General features: G+C 38.0%; 1 protein-coding gene across 6 annotated transcripts in view; it reads right to left on the bottom strand.

The window, feature by feature from the left end:
- UNC79 (unc-79 subunit of NALCN channel complex) overlaps positions 1-24,164 on the bottom strand; it is a 109,489-nt gene that overhangs the window by 28,534 nt on the left and 56,791 nt on the right. For 3 of the 6 annotated variants that reach the window (XR_013182873.1, XM_077180640.1, XM_077180643.1), the window contains exons 31-41: positions 21,702-21,854; positions 19,137-20,351; positions 17,339-17,446; positions 13,081-13,197; positions 10,992-11,075; positions 9,144-9,246; positions 7,269-7,409; positions 3,305-3,343; positions 2,247-2,359; positions 2,077-2,162; positions 1,072-1,245 (exon numbers count right to left, since the gene is read on the bottom strand). Coding sequence is in view for 5 of the 6 variants with exons in the window: in XM_077180640.1 (XP_077036755.1) it covers positions 1,072-1,245; positions 2,077-2,162; positions 2,247-2,359; positions 3,305-3,343; positions 7,269-7,409; positions 9,144-9,246; positions 10,992-11,075; positions 13,081-13,197; positions 17,339-17,446; positions 19,137-20,351; positions 21,702-21,854 (2,333 nt within the window). In the remaining variant the exon portion in view is untranslated. The remainder of the gene's footprint in view (positions 1-1,071; positions 1,246-2,076; positions 2,163-2,246; positions 2,360-3,304; positions 3,344-7,268; positions 7,410-9,143; positions 9,247-10,991; positions 11,076-13,080; positions 13,198-17,338; positions 17,447-19,136; positions 20,352-21,701; positions 21,855-24,164) is intronic. The other 3 variants (XM_077180642.1, XM_054635694.2, XM_077180641.1) reach the window with 3 other exon arrangements.

Below are 24,164 nucleotides of genomic sequence, written 5' to 3'. Positions count from 1 at the left end.
ATACCTCCCATAAACAGAAGGGAAATCAGAGTAAACCCTTCACCTAAAGGTTCTGTGAGTGGTGGAGGTGCAGTTGGAACCACTAAGATCCACTAAAATTAAACAAAATTAATTTGTTTTTATTTATTTCAGTTACATAAGATGCAGCAGATTGAGGTGGCTACTACACAGAGGGAATGGTTATTGCCTGTTTGGTTTAGTAAGTGCTGAAGGATAATGCCACAATTTACTAAAATCTAAAGCTGTTTCAAGATCTGACTACTGATAATAATGCCAAGGAATTTCATTCCTGTAGCCAGGTGGTGACAACCAATTTAAAAGACAATGTTATCAGTCACAGATTTAGATTTTGGATCCCTCAGCCCATATAGAAAAACACTGCTTTGTATAGAAAAAATTACCACTGGGTTCATTCACACCATAGCAAACAGATTAAGTGCATCAGAATTCCATTTAATTTACTGGAGTCCACTGGAAAGACTCAGAAGTTTTTACTGTGTTTGCTAAAATATACACACCAGGAGATAAGATCCTGCTGTATGTCTTCTGAGCTCTGATAAATCAGAGCTTCTGCATTCAGTTTCTGTAACAATATTCTATTACAATCAGAACTACAACCTGGTCAGCCAAACAGGCCAGGCCCAAGTCTCAGTAGTGTCAGTTCCCTCTGCTTGTCTGACTACAGTGTACTTTCAGCAAATTAATTACGTGGTGCTGCTCTTCTTAAGAGTTTTATTTAGTTTTAACAGTTAAAACCAGATGGATTTTCATTGTCTAAATACTGATTGTCTCAAATGCAGTATTCTAATCTGACAGAGATAGGGCATAGAAAATGCATAGGAGAAAGAAGTGAAAAGTACCCTGGTCAGAGTGGCTGTTGTTACCCACAGAAAACATAATTAAAGGGATGGATCAGAGATACAGTAAATCCAGTCCTCTGGAAATATCAGCTGAATCTTTAGGAAACATTCACAACAACCCACTCGGATTGTTTATCCACAGTTTATGCACATTTTCAGTACATTGTGACCAATGGCAATACAGCTTGTTTCAGATGCCCACACATCATACCTTAAGAGGCAAAACACATGGGAGTTTAGTAAGGAAGGTCTGAAACTGATTACTAATTGTGGTCCAGAGGTTGCTGGGGGAATCCATCGGCAAGGCTTCCATGAAGGTAGCAATGTTTTCCAAACAGCGGAGCATCGCACCCCCTGCTGGCAAATTCTTTTTGTTGTTTAAACCCTGGGAAAGGAAACGAGAACTGTGAACGATCGATCATACACACGCAGAAATGGTCCCTGCCACGACATTTGGAAGTGCTGAGTTTGGGACCAAATACTGCATACTTTTTCTATTATGTTAATGATGGTGTTGTGCTGGGAATTTGAGCTGTGTATGTGAAAGTTAGTCTAGAGTTCCTAAAGTACTGACCAAAAGATTTTGAGCCTAAATGTTTTAAGCAGGGTCCTAACTCATAATCTGCTCAGACTGGCAAGGCAGTAGAAAAAGCAAAATTTAAAGTATTCAGGAGCAGATTTTTCATGTTTTCTTTTAGACAGTTTCAAAGAAGATATGTTCATTAATGTTCCATAGACCATGTATGCTTTTGTGGCTTGTGTCCTAGGGTGAGGCCTGAAAAGACATGAGCAGTTTTAAAGTGATGCCAACATCTTGTATGAGGCAATTGCCATGTTCTTGGAAGAACAGGACACATACAAGGGAATAGTTCTAGCAGGAGGAAAAATGGTACAGTAGAAATAAGCCAGCTACATAGAAGGCAGTCAGTGAAAGGCAGGCAATAGATTTTTGGAATACTTAAGAGAAACTGTCATTGGATAAAATGAAGAGGGAGAACTGAGATGTATGAGTAGAAATGTTCCTGGAAACAAAAAGCAGTGCTTGGGGAAGGAATGGGGCACTCTACCAATGGTGAGGACAGCCTAATTACTTCCAGGGAGGACAAAACAAAAATTCAGTGTTTTTGATGAAGCAAGTTTGAACTCAAATGATGAGAAATGACCCTGATAATGCTAATAAAATTAGCATCACTAACAGAGCCAATTGTCAACATACCTCTAACAGCTGGCTCAGAGCAGCAATGGAACTCAGCTCACTGAAGTCCATCAGAGACGTAGCCAAGGTCCGTAAGAAGCTTCCATCTGAAATTTGAATGACATTTTCACAATGGCTGCTCATACAGAGGAACCTGAGGGTCAGAAAAGCACTCAGGTATTGCACATTACCTTTAATAATGCTCTGGAAAAGCTGAGGGAAGATGCCATTGGGAGCCAGCTGATGGAACACACAACGGAGGAACTGCTTGGCCACACCTGCAGCATTTCCAGGGATCATCATGCTGAAAATGAAGGGAAAAGAAGACAAAAATTGCATTGCAGATTAAACACTTGTTATTGCTGACTACATGGAGGAAATAAAGATGATGCTATTCTTTTTAATTATGGAATTGTTCAGCTATGAGTGAGACACTCAAAAACAGAAGTGTCCTGATCCTGAAAAAAAGTACAGCATGTTGATTTTATGACTTGAGCTCAACTATGAATAGATTAAAAATTACATACACATACTTAAAGTATTTGTCTCAATAAATACCTCTATTTTTCCTGATTCCCCACATAGTTTTATTTGTGAGTCATCTGAATTTGAAATACAACCCTGCTCTCACCTTGTGTATTTCAATGACACATAATAAGGTTTCTGGCTTTTCAAAAAACACATGAACAACAGGTAAACAAAAACATATAATATTCATTTGCCTCTTGCAGTTTCCTTCAAAAGATGAAGTACTCCCTAATCATTCATAAATGAATGGTTTAATTTTAAAAGCCTAAGTATTATCTATTTACTCATAAATTGCACATCTTAACATGCTTTACAGCTTCACAAAATGAATTTATCCTATTCAGCATCTGATTTACATAATGAGGCATCACTACCAGGGATTCTCCATGGCCAAGGAGGATTCACTTGATTGAATTTATGGAGATAGTTTATCAAGACAAATACTGAACACAGAACCAGTTAGAAAAAGCTACACTGAAATTGTGAAGTCCAAACAGCATCTGAATCTGATTTTTTCCAGCTTTAACACATATGAATATGGCTGTTCATCTCCAGAAAATACAGGATATTTCAAATAAGTATAAAGGACATTTTTTTCCTTTTACTCACAAATATTAAATAACATTTTTTAAAAGTTAAATTTTGTTGATTTTAGGGTCAGGGAAGATGATGATTTAGATTGATTGTTTCACTTTTGTCAAGGTATCCTTTGCTGCCATACCTTTCTGCTTGATTAGAAAAACTGGTACTTGATGCCAACCTGGAATAAAAACAAAAAAGAAATTGAAACTCATATGCTCTTTTTGTGTGTGTGTTTTATTTTTAAGTAAGACAATAAAGTACCATTTTCTATAAAGAACACACACAGATTTTAGAGAACATTAAAAATGTTAACATAAAGATCTTCTGAAGAGCACCTAAATTCAGAAAAATCATATTTGCATGACATAAACTCTATTCAGTCTTGGAGTCTCACTAATGCTCAACTGCTCTATTTTGCCCTACATGGCAAACTAATATCATGGATAACTAATTTTTTTAGAGAGAAAAAAAGTTTGCCAGAAGCTGCCTACTGACTGAATAGTTTCTGATTAATGCAGCAACACAGCAAAAAGTCTTTGCTTGGCCCTCTAAATTGAGGCTTCTAGTTTCAGATATTGGCACATAAATAACTAGCCTAATTTCAAAACCACTAATTACCTACAAGCTCTTCCAAAGTCAGATGAGAACTACTGTATTCTCAAAAATCAGGTCATTTATTTTAGTGCCTAAATATAGACTTGAAAGGCAAATATGGGCAGTGAAAATACTGAACACAATCTTAAAGTAAAATCATGCACTTCAATATGCAGGACATGTAAATGAATAGAATCAGGGCTTACAATATCAAAGCAAAGCACCTTTAATACCAAAAGCCACTAAAAAGCTGCACACTGTAAAGCCACTATAAAGATGGACACTGGAAGCATCCCTTATATATAAAACAAAATTCTTATTTTAATCCGCTGCAAATCAATATTTTAGATGGTATAAGTTGATAAGTCTAAGGGAAAAGTTCATAGAGCTATACACTATTTTAGATCTAAACTTCAATGGGATTTTTTTGATTAATGATCCTTTTATCTTGGACTTAGCTGTTGCTCATCCTTGGTCACCTCCTGTTCTAAAGAGAACTGCCTCTCTAATCAATTAATAAAATCCAAAAAGGACCCTAAGGCAGCTCAGTCAAATGCAACAGCCTGAACCAAAATTATGGTGATTTTCATGAATTATGCATGACAAGCTGGGGACACAACATACTTCCAACAATGCAATAATCTCAAACTTGATGGTGCTGGGGATTAAAGATTTTATCATCTTCAGTTGTTCTAGCATAAATCAGAAAAACTCATTAGAGTTCCTGACTTCAGTATTGTTAAGAGAAATCCACACTAAAATACAACATATTATTTCTGGTGTGCAAAGCTAATTCTGGGTGAGAAAGGTCTGAAGCCACCATCAAGCAATGATGGTTTTTAATCTGGAATGACTGCAGCATCAGCTGACATTAAGGCACATGAGGATTTCTGCAGAATGCAATGAGACCAATCACATGCCCAATGGACATGACACCTATTTTCCAAAATCTACTGAAGTACAGAAACATAACAATGTAAAACCTTTCTTCTTAAAGAAATCAAAGTCTAATGTTTTTCTCTCCTTTTGAATGTGATAATGCAAGCATGGGGTTTGTGACAAACAAAACACTAGGTTTTGAACTTTGGAAAAACTTCACCTGACATGAGCTACAGTAAACACTTGGGAACATCTGAAACTTTCAAAAATGTACTGTCTGTATATATTTATCATTACTACTCTAAATATTTTATTGCACAAATGCCATGAACTCTCATCATTGCCTCCACTTTTCAGACCACAAAGCAGAACAGGAAATGGATGTGTTCAAATCTGTACACGTTAGGAACAGAAGTTAAGCTTTTCACAGCTCCTCATTAACTCAAGCCTAAATTTAACCTCCAAACACAGCTATAATGCTTGGATAGCTAAATCTCACTGGAAATCAGTTAAATAAGAATAACCAAGTCAAAAATCTTGATTAAGGAACCAGATCATAAATTTAAATGCATGTAAAAGTCTTAGAAACATTTCAACCTTTAATTGTCAGTAACCTGAACCCAGAAATTTTTCCCTTCTGAAAATCCCAACAGATGCCTATCTGTGCCTGTGGGTTCCCAAATAACTTCTGAAAAATCTTTCTGTGTATTGTTTAGGTCCTGAAACACCTTAGACTTCCTAACTCCTTATTTCCCCTTCTATGCATGAAAGTAGTTGCTCTATTAGTAAAAAAAAGTGCAAAAAGTCTAATTCATTTTCACTTCTGCTGTTAAATGGGTATTTGGAGATATATATATATATATATATAGCACCACTTGATGAAAGACAGAGCAAGGTACATATATGAGGCACCTGAATGCCTCTCTGCTTATATATACTACTTATTTTGCATATTTTCAAAGTAATTCCTTTGTGGGGTGCCTCTTATTGTATTTAGAATTTTTCAGAAATTTCAACCAGCAGGAACAAGACAGGGCATTTACCAGGAATACCCCATGTTGCACTGTCATCTGCTGCTCTAAATGAATCAGCTGTCTCACTCTAAAGATGCAGCATTTCCCCCTCAAAACACAGAAAAAGGTAGCCCACTTATCCCTCATCCCTTGCTAATTCATCTTCCAAATTATTTCCTCTCTGTGGCTGTTGTATTTACAAGAGTCACACAGAATGGGCAACATCCATCTAGGTCAGAAACTCTGCCTCCATCAGAGTTAATTAGCAGAGACAGCAGGGAACTGCAGCCTTGCAATTAATGGAAATGGAGGACTTGAAAAGCTGCTGTGTTTAAATGGAATTGGGAGGTAGAGCAGAAGCAGGGCTGTGGAGAGCCATGCCCCTGCAGAAGCCACAGTCAAGCAATTTGAATTTTAGCCTCCAAAAAGAACGTGGAGGAGGAGAGCTGGGCAATGTTTCTGCATGTCTAGTGCTGCTCAGAAATTTACTCTGGAACACCCCATCACATCCATCCCACCTCTGAGGCAAGAAATTGTGGAAGTGGCTGAGAGAGCAACCACACAAAATTCAGTGTCAATGGTACACCCTAATTATCCCATGCACACTGGTAAAAGTAACAAGAGAAAAATAATGGCAGCAAATGTTCAAGAATTTCTCAGAGACAATTTCACACAGCAGCTGGTTTGGAAGCCCAATGCAAATTTTCACCTAGCATACAAAATATGGTTGAAAAGCCTGAGGAGTGTCAGGTATGCTAATGAATGATCATACCTAGGAGTCAACACTCCTCCAGGAGCAAAGTTCAGAAAAGCTGACCACATTCCTGCATAACTTCTAAAGCAGGAGCCACATAAAAGTAAAAAATTGTATCAAAGCAGCAACAAGGGGGGAGCCAAGAGAATACAATTTTTTGTAAGAAGCACAGAAGCTGTTTATGAGCATTACACTGGAAACACAGGGCCAAGGTACTCTAGTTGTTAAGAAAGACTTCAAGAGAGCAGAAGAGAATAAGGTATGGGAGGTTATTAGAAAAGAGAAGGCTTCTTTCAAAAAGATAAAGTCCTGTCTCAAATTCTCAAATGAAAGTGGACAAGAGCATAAATTCTGACAAATGGGGTATAAAAAACACTAGGAGGCAGGACAAAAAGTTAAAAAAACAACAAACTATTTTAAGGAGCAGCTAGCAGGAATAAAAACTAACAGTAGAATTTTCTTTTCTTTCAAGAACCAAGCTTAAGAAGCACACCAATTGCTGCACCAGTCACTGTTCAGGTAACAAACATAGCAAATAAATAAGGGTACTGTAGAAAATCTGAATTTATTCTTTACATCGCTGCTTACAGTGGGACAAGCTGAGGAGATTCCTGAGCTAGAATTTCCCTTTGCAGGGTAAAAGGGGAAAATATCAAAGGAGCTGCCAAAAATTGAACTGACAGTGGAAGAAGTTACATAAGAAATTTATAAAATGATGAGTAACAAAGACACAAGACGGAACCAGATGTTATTCACTTAAGAGTTTTAAAATATACACCTTTGTATACTGAAGTTTATGTAAACCCAATTCCAGGCACAAAATCCTTTCAATCTTGTTGGAGAGAGGAAAGTCCTGAATTTACCTTCCTACAGACTGCATGATGTCCAAGAGCAGAGGAGCAGCCAAGTCTGGACTGAGGTGAATGAAGGTTGAGAGCACAACTATGGCCAGGCCCAGTGTTTCCTCATCATATTCTTCAAGAACAGCCCCACAGTCATGGCACCTGCAAGGAAATTTTTAATCCTGATGTTAACAAATTTCAAACAAAGCATTACTATACATAGATCTGTGTATAATTATGTCTTTTAAAAGTATTATTACTTAGTACATTCTATTCCACATTTATTTAGAAAGACAATGAAATTGTGATCTTTCTATAAATAGCGACAGTCCATAGTTTTAAACATTAATAGAAGTTCTCACTAGCTACACTGCCTGTTTCTTTAGTAACAAATGAAAGAGGGCCACAGGGCAGGCCTTGTTTTGGGTCCTTCATTGGTAACTGTACTCCAGCTCCCTTCTCTATGGAACTGTATTAGTTTGCACTGTCCAAGAGGAGTCTGCAGCAGTCTGGCCCTCCACAATGTCAGCACAGCCAATTTGTGCAGCTTGGGCTAAGGCCCAGGCACCATGCACACAAACAATGACACTCACAGATGATGTTAAAGAGATGGAACAATTTCACACTGCCCTTCCTGTCAGTCATGAATTATGAATAACAAATTTTACAATTAGAAAACAATGATCTGATTGGTTCCCATAGCAGTTACAGCTATTAAGAAATAAATGAAAAGACCTCTCAGGGGCACAGAACCTTAGATGTCAGAAAAGTCTCCTTTCCCAGGGCAGATTTGCTGCTGAGTCACTTATCCTTCCTGAAATGCTCAAAGACAACTGAAGAAGGTCTGAAAAGGCTCCAAAATGTCTAATTATAAAGGGGATGTCAGATCTGGGAGAGATGAGACAGGCTTTCACAACCTATGAAAAAGGCAAACCAATGTGGGAAATCGGCTTATCTCAGCCCAGTGAGGAGGCTGCCTCAATCAGTCAGTTGCTAATGACTCCAAGAGATTGTGAGATTTTAACTTAATGGAATTGAACAGACAATTTTCTTGCCTTTTTTACTGAACATAAAGAAAATATGGCAACAAAGTCATAGAAGTCAAGCCCAGCTGGTCTGCATGTTAATAGGTAGTGCCTGAGCTTTTGTGAAATGGCCCAGGGAAGTGCCACTGACCAGACTAACTTTGGGATGCTTCACTTTGTCACACAATAAGGTCCACTAGCAGTCACAGCCTGCACAATGGCCCTGTCTTTCTCCAGTGATCATCCTTGCATGTCTGTCTGTCCACTGGACTGAGCACACACAGGAGCTTGTGGTTTCTCTTCCCAAGTTTTGAACAAATCAATGCATGGCTCCCTGCTGACTGCTTTACTTCTCTATTAAATGAGTACACTTCTGTTTAACATTCCCTTTACAGGCATTTTAACCAAACAATAGAGGTTTGCAAAAGCTTTGAGGATCAGTGAGTATCAGCATTAAAAATGCTATGTAGAATACACATGATGACACATCAACAGCTACTGATTTCAACAGAAACCCAAAGGAATTTTTAAATGGAACTTCTTTTTTTTTTCCCCCCTCAGAAAAAAGAGGTTTCTGATGGATCAGAAGGAATTCTTGATTTAAAGTAAGATGGAAACTGCTTCCCCTGACCTCTGTGGACACACAATACCCTGAGTCATCGTTTTTCCTGTGCACAACCATCCAGGTACTACTGAATTGAAAACACATCTTGCTAGCAGTGTTTAGAAAATGTTTACTTTGGGTTAAAAAAAAAAACAACTTAGCATAGAGATAAATGGATTCTGTATTTGCATCAAGTATATCTACACTTTACTTGACATATTTGAAGTTCAGCTAGTTCTTTGAAAGGTGAGAAAAAAACTCACTTACTTGTCAGTCATCAGAATGGGCTGGTCATCAGCAAATTCTTCTGGTGCAGGTACAAACATACTGACTATACTGGGTGCTGACAGCAAACTAGATTTTGTAGCACCTTAAGACAATTAGGAAAAGAATTAAAAAAAGAAAATAATCATCAAACAGAAATCCAAAATGCTTGATGAGTAGACTTTTAAAGAATAGCCATAATGGCTTTACTATGCCTAGAAATAAGAAATAAATTGTGTCTATAAAAAGATATATAAGCACATTCCTTGCTTCTGCCAGATTATTCCTATTACCTAGAACTATCAATTAAAAATAGATAAATCCATGGGGAAAAAAGATAACATAAACCAAAAATTCCAGGAAATTGGATGCAATTTTATCTACTGGGTAGAGAAGATGATTCTAAAGTTGCTACAAGACTAGACATCAGAAGTTTTGCAGTATTCTCCCAAACGTTTTGGGAATTAACTTCCCATAGTTCTCAGTTACATGAAGAAGGAATTAAGTTCACTTGTCTCAACACAGATCATTACTCTATTCATACTATCCTAACAGAATGATAGGAGATAAACCAGGAAAGGACAGAGAAAATAAATAATTCATAAGGAATTGAGAACATTGGAGGGTTGATCATTAGAAATGCTTTCCATTAAAAATCTTCAGAAGTATCTTTATCCTTCAAAGCTGAGTTTTTCAGCTAAGAGCACAGCCACTGTGATCATGCCAACATGTGGGGCTCACTTTGCCCTTAGCACTTTTTGTGAACCTAATTTCTGACAGATGATTATTTTATTAGGAAAAGTCATGTATTATGGGAGACCCAAACCCTTGACTTCTCCAAGTTCTGCTTTCCTGACTTACAGTTTAAGTAATCCATTGCTAAATTTCTTTCTGGTTGCTTCAATCTGTAGATTCAGATTTAATATCAACATTAGCCTTCTCTGGTAATATTTAACTATGGAAACACAAGGAAGCTTTTCTATGTAAGATTTAGATGGAATGTATTATGACAAAATCCTGGTTACTGCAGAAAAAGCAAATTTAACAACAGCTCTCAGGCAAAACAAGCTAAGAAGCTCCCACAATTTCTGAACTCAACATAAGTGGAGTGAAATGAGAATAAGGCAGATTTTAAATAACCATTTTATGAAGCATGGAGGAAACATTTCTTTCACATCCATAGTTCAGAACTTTATAATTGCTCCCTAAGGTTTTATTGGATATGAGCAGATACTTCAAGAAGGCTAAAATACTTCAGTAATGTAGAACAACATCCAGAATGCAGGGGAGAGGTATAGATTTTGTATCCAGGTTTTTCTTCCCCTCTAAGATGGATAAAGATCTGTCTGCCATGACTTTCAAAGTTTCATATCATATCACTATCATATTCTCTAGATATAGATTTGTATCCAGGTTTTGCTTCCCCTCTAAGATGGATAAAGATCTGTCTGCCATGACTTTCAAAGTTTCACTACCATATTCTCTAGATCTAAGTTCACTGCAGCACACAAATGCTAAAAGCAGTCATAATGCATGTTACCATGTTGGAATAAGACTTAACAACTCAAAAATGTTCTCTCTTGTGAACAGTAGGAAAAAAACATGATTTAGGCAAAGAAAGTAGGTCACTGCCCCACTGCAGAGGTCTAAGAGAGTCTGGGTGTATTTCAGCTGTGAGGGAGGAGAGTTTATACAGAAATGAGATTCAGACACTCTCTGCATACTTTCTGCAGGATAGCTGAGGGTTTTAACAGCTGAATAGAACACAAAATTCAGCACCATTTTGTATTGACCATGAAATCTTCCTGGCAGTCTTGGCAGAGGACCAGGTCAAACAGACTCTGAACTAACCTCTGATTCTCAGTGGTGGTCCCTCCAAATCTGGGTTCAGGCAAACAGGGACATTGCACAGCCTCTTTCCATGCTGTATCTGCTCTGTGAATAAAGAAAGAACTTCAGTCTCCAGAACCACAAATCCAGCACCTGTCACCAGTCAGCTGCACCACAAGTCTTAAACAGTTAAAACAAGAGAAAGACAAATACAACTGCTATAGAAAAAGAGAAAGGAAAAAAAAAAGGAAATAGTTAATTTTTTATGCATAGAAAGGAAGGGGCAAGAAAGAAAGAAAGAAGTCCATACAGGAAAAAGGACACAGACAACTTAATAAAAAAGGCATTTTACACAAGAGTCATTAAACAGGAAAGGAAGTGCTAGCTATAAAGATTCTACAAGATATGGAATATATGAGCCACAAAAAGAGGAAGAAACAAGTGTTTAGAAATGCCAATACACTAGAAGAGATAGTTTGTACTGACAGAAGCCAGGCACAAAACAATTTTTTTTACAGACAGTAAGTTTGGGAAAAGAGTGATTTGAAATAAGAATGGAAGAAACACATGACACCTACCCAAGGTAATAAAAAATAAATTAATAAAGCATGCATGGACCAAACACACATATTTATGTGGGATGAGACTACTTCCTACTTGGTATGCATGAGTATAATGAGTCTTAAACTTGTGGGGTGGCACTGAAATGACAGTCACACTGAGCATTTATCCTAAAAAAAAAAAATTAAAAAAAAAAAAAAAACCAAAAAAAAGCCTGTCCAAATAAAAAGTTTACTTTGAAGCTAGTGGTTGAACAAGAGACTGAGAGATGCAAAGCTTTCCAGAAAAGAACATTTCATTTTGCCTCTCCATGCTTGAAGGCCTTTAGCTGAGTTGAATATTGGAGGGAAAAGTCATAGATGTTGTGAAGAAAGCTACCAGATTTGGAACAGGATTAACTAAACAGAGATTCTGAGCAGTTTTGAGTATTGACTTGTTCATTTTGAATACAAGCACTCCCTGCAGAACAAAAGACAGTAACTTTTAAATCTCTAAAACCCTGCCTGAGAGACTAGGTGATCCAGCTAAGTCTCTTCAATAAATAAACTTACCTGCTTTTAGAACAAAACCCCCATTGTGGCCACTAGCAAATTCTGACCTTTATGACTTAAGGGTGTCATGCTGAGCATGCTACTCAGCAGACTGGAATAGAAAGGACAATCCTGAACTATGCCCCATATCTTTAGCCACTCTTCAGCTACACAGCTTAGTTTGATGGAACTTGATGCTGAAGACTAAATTAACCAAAAATTTCAACTCAGCTGTCCAGGGCTGATGGTAACACATTCATTCAGCATGCTAAGTTCCATATATTATTTTAAGCATTCCTTTCTCTAGATGCATCTGCATCTGCTGATAAATTCCTGAGAAGCACAATTTTTTAATGGCACTAACATCAAAATGGGCACTAAAATATTTAGCATTTTTGACAAACCAAAATGAATTTATTGTTTAGTGACATCTGCTATGAATTTGGTACGACTGAAAGTGTTATACAGAAGAAAACAAAAAACAAATGAAATGAGTAGCGAATAAATTACATGCTTAATTCAGTTTTCATTGCTTTGCATTCATCTTAAAAGGAGAAAAAGCAGTGAGTAAACAGAAACATCAGGTGTTCAGCATGAGTTGGTGAAAACTTCTTTAAAGAGAAACAAAACTGGCTGGTAGAAGGCACAACTCTGTGGTGTAACAATACCATTGTAAACAGACATACAAATAAATGATTCCATGCACCAGGGATGAAATCCTAGACCTAATTAATTCAACTGTGATTATTCCATTTCTTCCAATGAGACCAGGAAATAATCTGAGTAATATGCACAATTAAAGGGACAAAACTGTACCAGAGGGTCTACCTCCCAAATATATAACTATTCCAACATTTACTAGATGATAATCTTGTACTGTCTATAAAGATTCACTTTAGACTTGATACTGATCACTTATTTGCAATGGTAGAATAGAAATACTCCCTTTTTTTTTAAGTGGATTGTTACACAGTAATTGGTTTAGGAAACAGAAATAAAGAACAATAAATGCAGCTCACCAGTATCCCAAGTGCTGATATTGTGGGGAGCACTAGACTGGTGTTCCAGCTGCCTCTTCATTAGCTGGTTCATTGTCAGAGCTCCCAAAGAGCCTCTTTTCATTTGTCTGAACTGAGCTGCAAGTCAGAAATGCAAAAGGATTTCAGGAGCTCAGACAACATTTAGAACTACACTCATTTCCTGATCTTACAAGCCAGCATGATATAAATACTGAAATGACAATGATGGCTGGCTCTAAGGATCTTGCTCAATTCAATATGCACCTCTCCAACAGCTACACAGGGTACAATTCTGGCCCCAATGCCATCAGTCAGAAGAGACTTGGGTTCACTGCGTCAACTGTCAGTGCCTTTTTGCCTCCAAATATTATGAAAGCTAATCAAAAGATTTCATATCTGGGAAGAGCTAAGACTACCCCAAAACTTCCATGCTGAGAGGCAATAAATGTACACTTGAACCTCACTCACATGCATCGTACCAAGGAAGGAAACTCAGTCTCCTCCCAGCAAAGCATGAGGGCAGCTGTGTCCATGCTGACCCTAGGAAAACAAATTGACTGACACTGTGTACCACAGCATCGTTCATGGGAGGCACGAGCTGAACTTGCCTCTTACACCCCCACCCCTCAGGCAGAGCACCTGCACGTTCTGCTGATGGGTGAAGCCAGCAGCCTTTGAAGATGAGACCCTGCTGTAACTTCACTGCCATTTATCTTATAGAGAGCTATCAAGCAACAAACATTCTATTTTTATTCATCCAACAATTTACTTCATTAAAAAGATTGATTTATGAGATACGTGTCACTCAAAGTAAAACCATAAGGGAGACTGAAGACTTTTGGTTCATATCAACGTGGTGCTTAGGAACATGACTTAGTGATGGAGTGGCAGTGTTAGGTTGGACTCTAGGATCCTAAAGCCCATTTCCAACTTAAATGATTCTACATATTTTCTCTAATTACATTGAGGAAGAAAGAGATCATACACAACTTCTGACTTTCTCACTTTTTTCTCAATTCATAAAAAAAATTCAAATTGAACAAGCATAATACATTCACTTGGACAATCGAGCCTGAGCAGCATGCTTCCACCACTGAAACTAAAATCATTGCTCACTGTATGAAGACAGAGTTTTAAGGCCCTGCTTGAGCAAAGCCTGTGAAACTTCTGACACAAGTATCCAGGAAAGCTTTTAAAATGTTGCCTTAAGAATAGCTTTAAATTTTTCCTCAACAGGCCCTTAGAGCAAGGGCAACAAAGTAAAATCTTCTCTCAATGAACATTTTTCTCTGTTGAACTACATTCAACATCATAAAAACAGACTATGAGGTGGTTCCATTCTAAAATTCTGAACAGTAACCATCTAAGCTGTGAAATTAGACGCAGAATTTCACATTATTAACTGTGATAAAGAAGTACAGATAAAGGATAAACTGCAACTTTCAGAAAGTCAAGAAGGGTTGAGTGCCTTCTCCTAAACTTGGCCCTACTAATTTTCTATCAAAGAGTTTAAAATTAAGAATAAGCAGAGTACTCCCTCAAAAACAAAACAAAACAAATACAGGCCTTGAGTAACAACAACCAAAATGAATACTTCAGTGAAAATCTGCACTGAATATATTTTATTAGATGAAATATTTATGTTTTTACTCATTACATCCTTTCCAGTATATCCTTTTGAAGTGCATTTAAACTCCATTTTTTGGTCCAAGTACAGCATTTCTGCAAAGCTGCCCTGGTATGACTGAACCTGTAGAATTGAACCAGACCAAGCGACCGTTCTATGTTTCACTTTTAAAAGTTATATTGCAGCGCCCTTTCACAGCAAATTAAGAGAAAAATAGAATTTCCATCATTTCTAGGGCAATAATTTTAAATAGATGCTTTATCACTTTATCAAGCATAGAATTTCCTGATAAAAGAACAGCAATTAATGTTAGAACTGACAAGACTGCTTGGAGTGCAGATGACTGTGAAAATAGAGAAAATTATCTCTTTGAATTTTCTCTAGCAGCTTTTTGTGATTGCAATTAAAAATTTTGCATGAATGTATCACATAATCAGGCTATTGTTGAGCAGGTTTGGATTTCCAGGATTATTTACCTGATTTCTCAATGACAGCAATGACTTCAAATAATAAGGGGGGGAACCAAAAAAAACCCAAAAAAAAACCACCACACCAAAATCCGAACTACCAGAGAGATACCAAAAAAAAAAAAAAAAAAAAAAAAGTAAAACCCAAAAAATGTCAGAGTTGCCAGCCTTTGAACAGTGCTGGATCCAGGATGATTGCTGTGAAGCAGCATGTGACTTTTCATGCCTGTGACTGACTAGTGGCAAAGCAAGCTGTGCTGGTTTCAGGTGGGGTAGAGTTAATTTTCTGCACTGTGGCTGGTACAGGGCTGTGTTTTGAATTTGTGCTGAAGACAGGGTTGATAATGAAGAGATGGTTTTGTTACTGCTGAGCAGGGTTTACAAAAATACAAGGCCTTTTCTGCTTTCCATGCTGCCACACTGGAGGTGCATGGAAGGCTGGGAGGAGACACAGCCAGGACAAGTGACCCAAACTGACCAAAGGGATATTCCAGACATTATGGCATCATGTTCAGTATATAAAGTGGATGAAAGAAGGAGGAAAGAGGGACACATTTGGAATGACAGATTTCATCTTCCCAAGTCACCATTACTTGTCATGGGCCTCTACTCTTGTGGAGATGGCTGAACACCTGCCTGCCCACAGAAGGCAGTGAATAAATTCCTCTGTTTGCATGCACAGGTTTTGCTTTCCCTATTAAAGTGTCTTTATCTCAACCCATGAGTTTTCCAGGTGTTACCCTTCCCATTCTCTCCCCTGTCCTGCTGGTGGGAGCGAGAGCGAGCGGCTGCCTGGGGCTTGGATGCTGGCTGGGATTAGACCATGACAGGGGGAAGTTTTCCTCTATCAGGTTCTCTGCAAGAAACCTAACAAGCACATTAAAAGATGAGTAACCTTCATACAGTGGCTTGCAACATTTTTCATTTCTTATCTACTGATCTGGTCAATCCCGTAGAATTCTCTACTCAAAGAGACAAGTCCAAATCAAGGCCTACTATGCAAAGCACTGTAAAGATACATAGTAGAAGATTAAAATCATTTCAGTCTAAATGTACAGGAGACACAATGGAAGAATTCATATCCCTTCTTGCAGTTGGAAACTGAGGCAAGTTTCCAGAAAGAGGAAAGAAATATTAAATAGGAATATAGGCTCAATATCATATAGGTACTATTCCCAGTTTCCTATGCTGGAATTTACAGGAACCAGTAGCACTGGGCTAAAAGCAAGAGAAATAGGTCTTAACTGGACCCTTTTCAGCTGCTTTAGTAAGTGCTATCTGTATCATTAGGTGGCCAACAAATGTACTCTATGAGATGCACATGACCTGAGATGCTTGTGGGAAAACTGGGGAAGTACACAACTAGCATGTCTAAAATAAAACTCTTCCTTTAATAAGCCAGACACCCCTTCCAATCAAATCAGCAGATGATGAATTTCCAAAACTGAAATTTAATACTGCTGTAGTAATCTGAAATTGAAGTTCAGCAAGACAGTTGAGCTGACTTAGCAGTTCATTGGTATCACAGGAAGTAATTTTCCCTCCTTTTTTTACTAGCCACAGTTCTGCCCCACAGGCCTTCAGATGTGTCACCTAGATGGACACAGCATTTTGAATTTTATTAAGTGTTCCAAGGTACCTCCACCTTAACATCTTATCTTCATGCGCTCTGTTAAGACATCTGTCATGTCTACTTCAAACAACAGAGCTCACTTTCAATTGAGATGCTTATGGGAATCCCTGACAAAGAGTTATCACATTTCAGCAAGCAGCTAAGGAAGTGGCATTCAAAGCATTTTACAAAAATGGCAAGAGACTTTTTTTTCCTAAGGTACAGCAAAAAATGTACCAAAGGCCACAGTAAGAGCCCTGTGGACCCTCATCTTCTGCTTCTGTGCGCTGACAATTGACAATGCTTTCTCACGGGGGAAAATAAACATTCAGCTTTAGTGAAATACTGCTTTTAGCTGCTACCTACTTTAATTCAAGAAAACCACATTTGTCAAACTTGCCATGTCCCAAGAGAAAATTTTTAGCTACTACCTGTTAAAATGCTGTCAAAGAATCAAGGGAACTCAGAGGAAGGAATTTACCTTACATGCTGTGCATCTCTTGCACAATACAGTAACTTTGATTTTAATCCTCAAACCAGAGGCAAACTTACTTGATATGGAAGAGTGACTACTTGTCTCTGGAACACCTGCTTCAAGGGTTGGTGCAGATGATGACTCTCTTGGCATTTCCAGTGTTGAAAGTCCTTTGGCAGCAGGATCTGCATGTGAAAATTGTGCTTAAACTCTCAGCATTTAAAATCAACAAAGTTTTTAATCTTCCTTCTCCCTAGATGTCCTTTTCGCATCATTTCAGTCATCCATTCACCATCTGGCATTCCCAGCAGTTTTAAAGGGATTCAGTGTGTGTGTCATAAGAATTTTTATGGGGGCACAGGGATCTATTTCTTAAAATCACTTTTTAAAGGAGACTTCTGCCTATGGTCTTTAGAGCTCACGAATAATAAATGCTCATAGAGTTTGATATTGATCTCACTCAAGGGATTATTGGAACCACCAACATGGAAAGAAGAGAGAGACCACTGAGACAAAGCTAGTTTAAGTGACAGCTTAGCATCTTTTAAAAGCCTTAACTCCAACATGCCTCCAGTTTTCATTCAAGAGGCTGTTGACCTAGCATTTGATCCTGAAGATTCACAGCTTAAACTGCTGCATTAAAAAGGTTCCACGTGGTGTTTCAGAACTGGAACAGCCCTTCCAAGCAGTTTCAAGGATAACAGTGTTCATTACTGCATGAAAACTGGCCCTTTTTAATGGTCAAAAAAAGCACTAAGTCTAATTGCACAATTCTTTCAAGGCCACACTTCTCTACATAAAAGGCTCAAAAGCACTCAGCTCTCTTTAATTTTTATAAAGCTCCAGTAGTTCTTCAGCTTAGCAGAACCATAAATGGGACAACAGGCCTGAAACATAAAGGGAACAGTGTAACTACGATTACACGGAACAATTTCACCTTGTAAAATTGGACTATGCTAAGAAAAATTTATACTGTGATTCCCTCTGAAGCACTTAAGAAAAAAGTGAGGCCAGGAATGCATAAATATTCCCCCTCTCTTCAACAGCCACAAGGAACTGAGGCCTGAAGGATTCTGTCCTTTTTCATTAATATGTTGTTAAGATGGTAAAATTCTAGTAACTGAAAAATCCTAGGGAAAAAAATAGCCAAGAAATTAAAAAGGCAGCAGCATACCATTTCTCAAACTGTTTGATAGACCCACTTGGAATCTGAGGAAAAGCTAAAGCTCACTTCCTCTCCACCGGAAAAAACTTAGTAACAAAATTTTGCATTGAAATCACCTGAAAAAACACTTAGGGTACACAGAGGATTGTCTACCTTTGAATTTTAAACCTTTAACAAACACAGACCAAGAAAACTTTGTGGATACCCAGTACAAAGAAGGCTACAAACAGGTCTATAAAAACAAAATGTATGTATATGTCTATGTCTAATGCTCAGCCTTACACTTTGTGATCCATTCTGCTTTCCACTGCCTTATGCTGGCAAAAGAAATAAGGGCCAAAAATCACTACACCAAAAGAAAATCAGTATAGCATGGACTAGAATAGGAGGATAAAAGGCATGAAAGTATGACCATTTTTCTGACTCCCAGCATAAAGGGGACAGGGAGTTTCATTCCCTTACTTGGAGATCAGAATGAATATTTTTGTCACAGAGCTCCACTTCCTTTTCAAATGGGTCCTTTACACATCCCTCATACCTGAATGATTAGCACATTCCTTGTGAGAAACAAACACCTGAAAGCACTCAGCTAGCACATCAGATGCTATAAATACCCACATCTCACTATAAATATACACATCTCCTTATACAGGTCTGTTACTAAAATCTTCACACAAAAATAAGCCTTTTGACTGGGTGAGTGAGCTCACCTGCCTCCTTCTGCTCTCCCAGCTTGTCAAGGATGTTAAAGGAAATGTCCAGGTATTCTCTCTGAATAGCACTCACAGCAATCTTCCTCTGCTTCCTCTGGCGAGGAACAATCTGAATCTTAAATTCTGACTCCTCAGTCTCCCCTTCTTGTTTCTGCTCTGTGTTTTGTTCAGTGTCAGACTCTGTATTGGTATCAAGTTTATCACTTTCTGTTTGCTTTTCAGAATCTTCAGGGACTTTAATAAGGACTGTCTTTACATTTGGGCTTGGAATTGTTCCACTAGGTTTAATTTCCTCCACACTGAGCTCAGAGTTATCATCAAGGGACATTTCTGGAAGGGCAGATGATTTCTGCAGCAGGTCCCTTTTCTGTTTCAGAGTTAGTGAGTTTCCAGAGGACACGTCCTGAAATTCTTCTGGCTTAACTAACTCTGAAGAGTCCTTCTGATCTTTGGTAGAAATGGAAATGACCTCCTCTATTCCTGCAGAAGCATTGTTGCTTGTATCCTTAGAACTAAAGTCTTTGGAGCAATCTTCAATGCTGAACTGCACCAGCGGAGTTGTGCTGAGGCTGAGTGCAGACACGTTGATAGGAGTTGAAGGAGATGAAATAGCAGTTTTGCCAGAGACCTCATCATTGAGCGGGTTCGTTGCTTCTTCTTCTTCATCACTCTCCACTATTCTAAGGGGAGGAAGTGGTTCAAAGACTAGAGAGTCACTGTCTGAAGTGGAGAGCACTGAATGTTTTTCAGGACCCGAAGTTGAATCGGAGGACAAATCTATCAGATCTAAATCTTCCTTGGGATCAGCAGCTTTAACTGGGGAGTCCACTTTCACTTCATAGGTCTCCATGCAATTTAGCCTAACCTCTGGTATGACAGGTCTTTTGGTTTCCTGGAAGCTCTCTGTATGAGGAAGGCTTTCCTGCGTGTCTATATTTTCGGCTTTAGTGGAAGAGTTCTGCCGAGAGCGTCCATAGTCGCTGTGCCTGTGTGTGGCAGGGACAGGAGGCTTGTCTAGCTCACAGCGGTCTATGCAGGACTTCCTGCGGTGTTCGTCTAGCGAGAACAGCAGGGAGTCTGCGTTCCCTATATCAAGAGATTTTTGTTTTAGAGAGCGCAGTTTTTTTTTCTGAATGCTTTCTTCTCTCACACAGCGTAGAATACTGTCTTGTAAGGCCCCCGTCTCTCTATATTCAGCCAGCTCTATTTCACCTGATCAAAACAGAAAAAGCTAATACTACCTCAGTTGGAGACTTTTGGCAGATACCTTCATCTTTATATCACAATTCAACATGACTGACATTTTAAATACAAACCCAGTATTAGTCAAAATTGCCCACATTTTGTTTTAACCTCAGAACCAAAGTACATGGATTTTTACAACAAATAATAACAAAAATCTGCTATTTGGAGAGTAGAGTTTACCTAAATGCTGTCCAAAGTCTATTCATCCTGGACAGATGTACATGAAGATAGAGTGTTTAACCTTGTGCATTGAAAGGAGGTGTCACAGGCATGTAATTTCCACAGATACTTGGGATGGCTGCATGTAGTACCCCTATTATTTACTGCAGCAGAACAGGCTTAAAATGGATGCCTCTGATTCAAGAAGCAAGGGCAGTATTGGCAGTGAGGATATTGCAGCACAAGCCTGAGATCAGAGAATTTTTCCCTGGTGACCCTAGAACCCAGCAGGGTCCATCAGCTATCACAGCACCCAGTCCTCCCTCATCTGCTGGGGAGGAGGGCAGTGAGCACAGCTGCACCTGCTGGCACTGGCACTGCCACTGCACTGGTACTTTGCTATGTGAACACATTCATTGAGAGCATTTTCAAAAATAATACTTGTTGCTATTATTATGAATTATATATTTTCACATAAAATAGGATATTCCTAATCATTAATATCCCCATATTTCAAAATATTCCACATACAAATCAACAAGCAAAAAAAAACAGTGATAGAAGTTTAAGTGTTCACTCTAGTCAGAATCACTCCCCCTCCCTCTGCAAACACCTATAATGAAAAAAAAACCAGGCAGGTGGGTCATCGTGAAAATCTTTTCAACATTTTTCCAGGCCATTGATTCCAAACACCTAAATTTAAAATCAAATTTTTGAAATTTGATTTTAAAAACCTACTTTTTGAAAACCCCATTTTTGCCAAAAGAAATACATTTGAAGCTGCAAAAACAAATTTGCTTACCATAGAGTCCCACCTTATCAACAAAATCAATTTCTCAGAAAAAATAATTTAAGTAAAAAGTCTTCAGCCCAATGGCTGAAGAAAATTCAAAAAAATCCTCTTAATTGTTTTTTTAATTCAGAAGAGTTTAATGTTTAGAAAAACAACTGCTGATTTCTCAGCATTTCTACTATGGAGTGCCTATTTTGAGATTCCTGAAAGATAACTCATTCAGGGAAATGAGTGTTCTTCAGAGTAAGAGTAGTTATATTAAAATTAGGCAGTGCAAAAAACTCTACAAAGAAAGTTGGTAGCTTGAAACTAAGAGTAGGAAATTGTATTTCTGCATGAGTTTATGCCAACAAAACAATTCATACTTCTCTGAGCGTTCATCTCAACTGGTTGGTATTTCACCATTTTGCTGCCACCAATTCTTTTCAGTCTTGCAAAGAAAGTTTGAGACTCTTTATTGCAAGGTCCAGTTGGTGTATCATGAATATCAGATTCATCAAAAACACTGTCTTCCTCTGCTGGAGAAAGAAAAAACATTATTAGTCTTAAGAGGGAGCAATTTCCTGAACGAAAAGCTGTCTATAGAACAAAACCTCAGCTAGTGTCAATTAAACCTGAATTGAAAAATGAAGTTTGCTAGAAAATTTGTATCCCTGCTTTAACTTTGTCATTCTTATTACATCTTGAGTTAAGGTCTGAGATAAATGAAAAATGGGTTACAGTGCAGCAAAAGCATAACAAAGCTGGTACCATTCTAAGGTGATCTTCTCTACCAATAATAATCTTTAGATGGAAAAAATGCACTAGATTGGGACACTGACTTGAGTAAACAACTTCTGTAGTGCTCAGTGAGAAATGGTAAATTGAAGAAGATGGAAATTATTGAAAGAACCATAAGGTAAGGATAAACCAGCAAAATAAGAAAGTGAAAAAGGAAGAAATAGATAATCTTGGGAAGATGGTAATGGTAACAGTAATAGAATAAGACCTAACAGTATGAATTATGAAATTACTGATCTAAGTAATAATAGTAAAACATTATGCCCTGATTTGAGACCAGATGAAAATAGCAAAGAGAAAGAAAGATCCAAATCTATTTATCTGTCAAAAAAAAAAAAAAAGCCCAAATCATCCATATGAAACAGCTATTAAAAAAAAAAGAAATTAAAAAATAAAAAATCTATCATGTGGAATCATTCTGTAATTCTACATCCAGTGATTCATGTCCAAGGAAATAAGAAACACTTCTGGGACAATAAAAAAAACAGAGCACTCAAAAGAAAAACAAAGTTGGCCTTGTATATTGTAGCAAGCAAATACAGAGAGGAAATGCATTTGGTGTCTGGGAGTGAAGGGGAAAGTAAGCCAGAGAGCTAGAATGGACAAAAACTGAAGACTTAAATGAGACATAAATATCTTCAGTTCTGAAATTGCTGGAAAGGTGCTAGTACATTTGAAGCTATGAAACTGCCACCTAAAGGCATCAGGGACAAGATACCCAATTGAAAGGATGACGCCAGAAAAATTAATCAAGGTTGATAGCAAGAATTTCTACAGCAATTGGCTTTAATAAGTTGGAAGATCATTTTTAATGTCATGTCCTGTGTGTAACTTCTTCTGCCCCTTACCAACAAATGCTTTTTGTCACAAGATTTAGCATCAGTTCCACAGCAGTCTGTACACTTGATCCCCACAATGAAGTTTGGCAGAAAAATTAGGGAAAAAGTTCAATACTGGGGAAATCCATCTTCAACATATGAATTCTTGCTGCCTGACAACAAAATCCTCATCTGATCACTATCTAAACACCACCTCTGATGATGACAGCAACACACACACACACACAACCTGACCAGTGATTAAACAAGTCTCTTTAGAAAAGGTGAGAAAGGCTTCAACTTTCTAAGTCCCTGGCAAATTGTGTTCACTGCTTTTTGTAGGTGAAAGAAAACTTTTCTACATCCTCCTTTTTCTGCAGCCCTTCCACAAAGGAGGAGAACAAGCCCTGTTGTTTAGTTAGTATTTACAGAGTAAAATTTGCTCATTTATGGTCCTTTACCTCTGGGAATCCAAAGCCCTTCCAAACAGCTTTGGAAAGCAAGTAAATATTATTGTCCTTACTGTAAACATAAGAAAACAATGCTGAAGTGAGACACAAGGCCACCCAGGGAACCAGTAACAAGCTGGGTACTTGGGCACTTCAATTTGTCTTTAAAATGTCTCAGATTCAATCCAGAAAGTTAATGTACTTTATAAATGTATTAGTAAGTCATTATGAATTACATCATTTACTTGTCTCAAAACAAAGACAAATTCATATTAAGGCCACAGTTGTCTCTTAGCCCTCCACTAGCAATACAAAATGTCCAGCTGAGTGAGGTTATGCAATATGTAGTTTAAATCCACGTTAAGACTGATTTAATTTGCTAGAGCAGAGTAATAGGGTGTCCAGGTAAACAAAATATTGTGCTCTTGTTTTGCTGTACATCTTTTCACAACCAATGAGAAGCGAAATAGGAAAAGGTACTGACGTGAAAACAAGAGAGTTTCTTGGATATTTCTTCAGAAGAGTTTTCTGCATACTACAAAGACTATTTGAGAAGGGAACGCTGAATGAAACTGAAAGAAGGCTAAAGAATGTCAAAAGAACTTGTTAATCATTAACACTTATTATGTAACTAACTTCACAAACCTAAGGAATTACACTCAGTGACACCATGGCATTTGAAGCCCCAAGCTCACACCAGTTCACATCATCACAGTACCTCTGCTACACCTAGCAAGCACATGCAGAGCTCACCATCAGACACAAACTACTGAACCATTCT

This window comes from Agelaius phoeniceus, chromosome 6, assembly GCF_051311805.1.
Source record: "Agelaius phoeniceus isolate bAgePho1 chromosome 6, bAgePho1.hap1, whole genome shotgun sequence".
Lineage (NCBI taxonomy): Eukaryota > Metazoa > Chordata > Aves > Passeriformes > Icteridae > Agelaius > Agelaius phoeniceus.
This window is presented reverse-complemented; position numbering and strand designations above follow the sequence as displayed.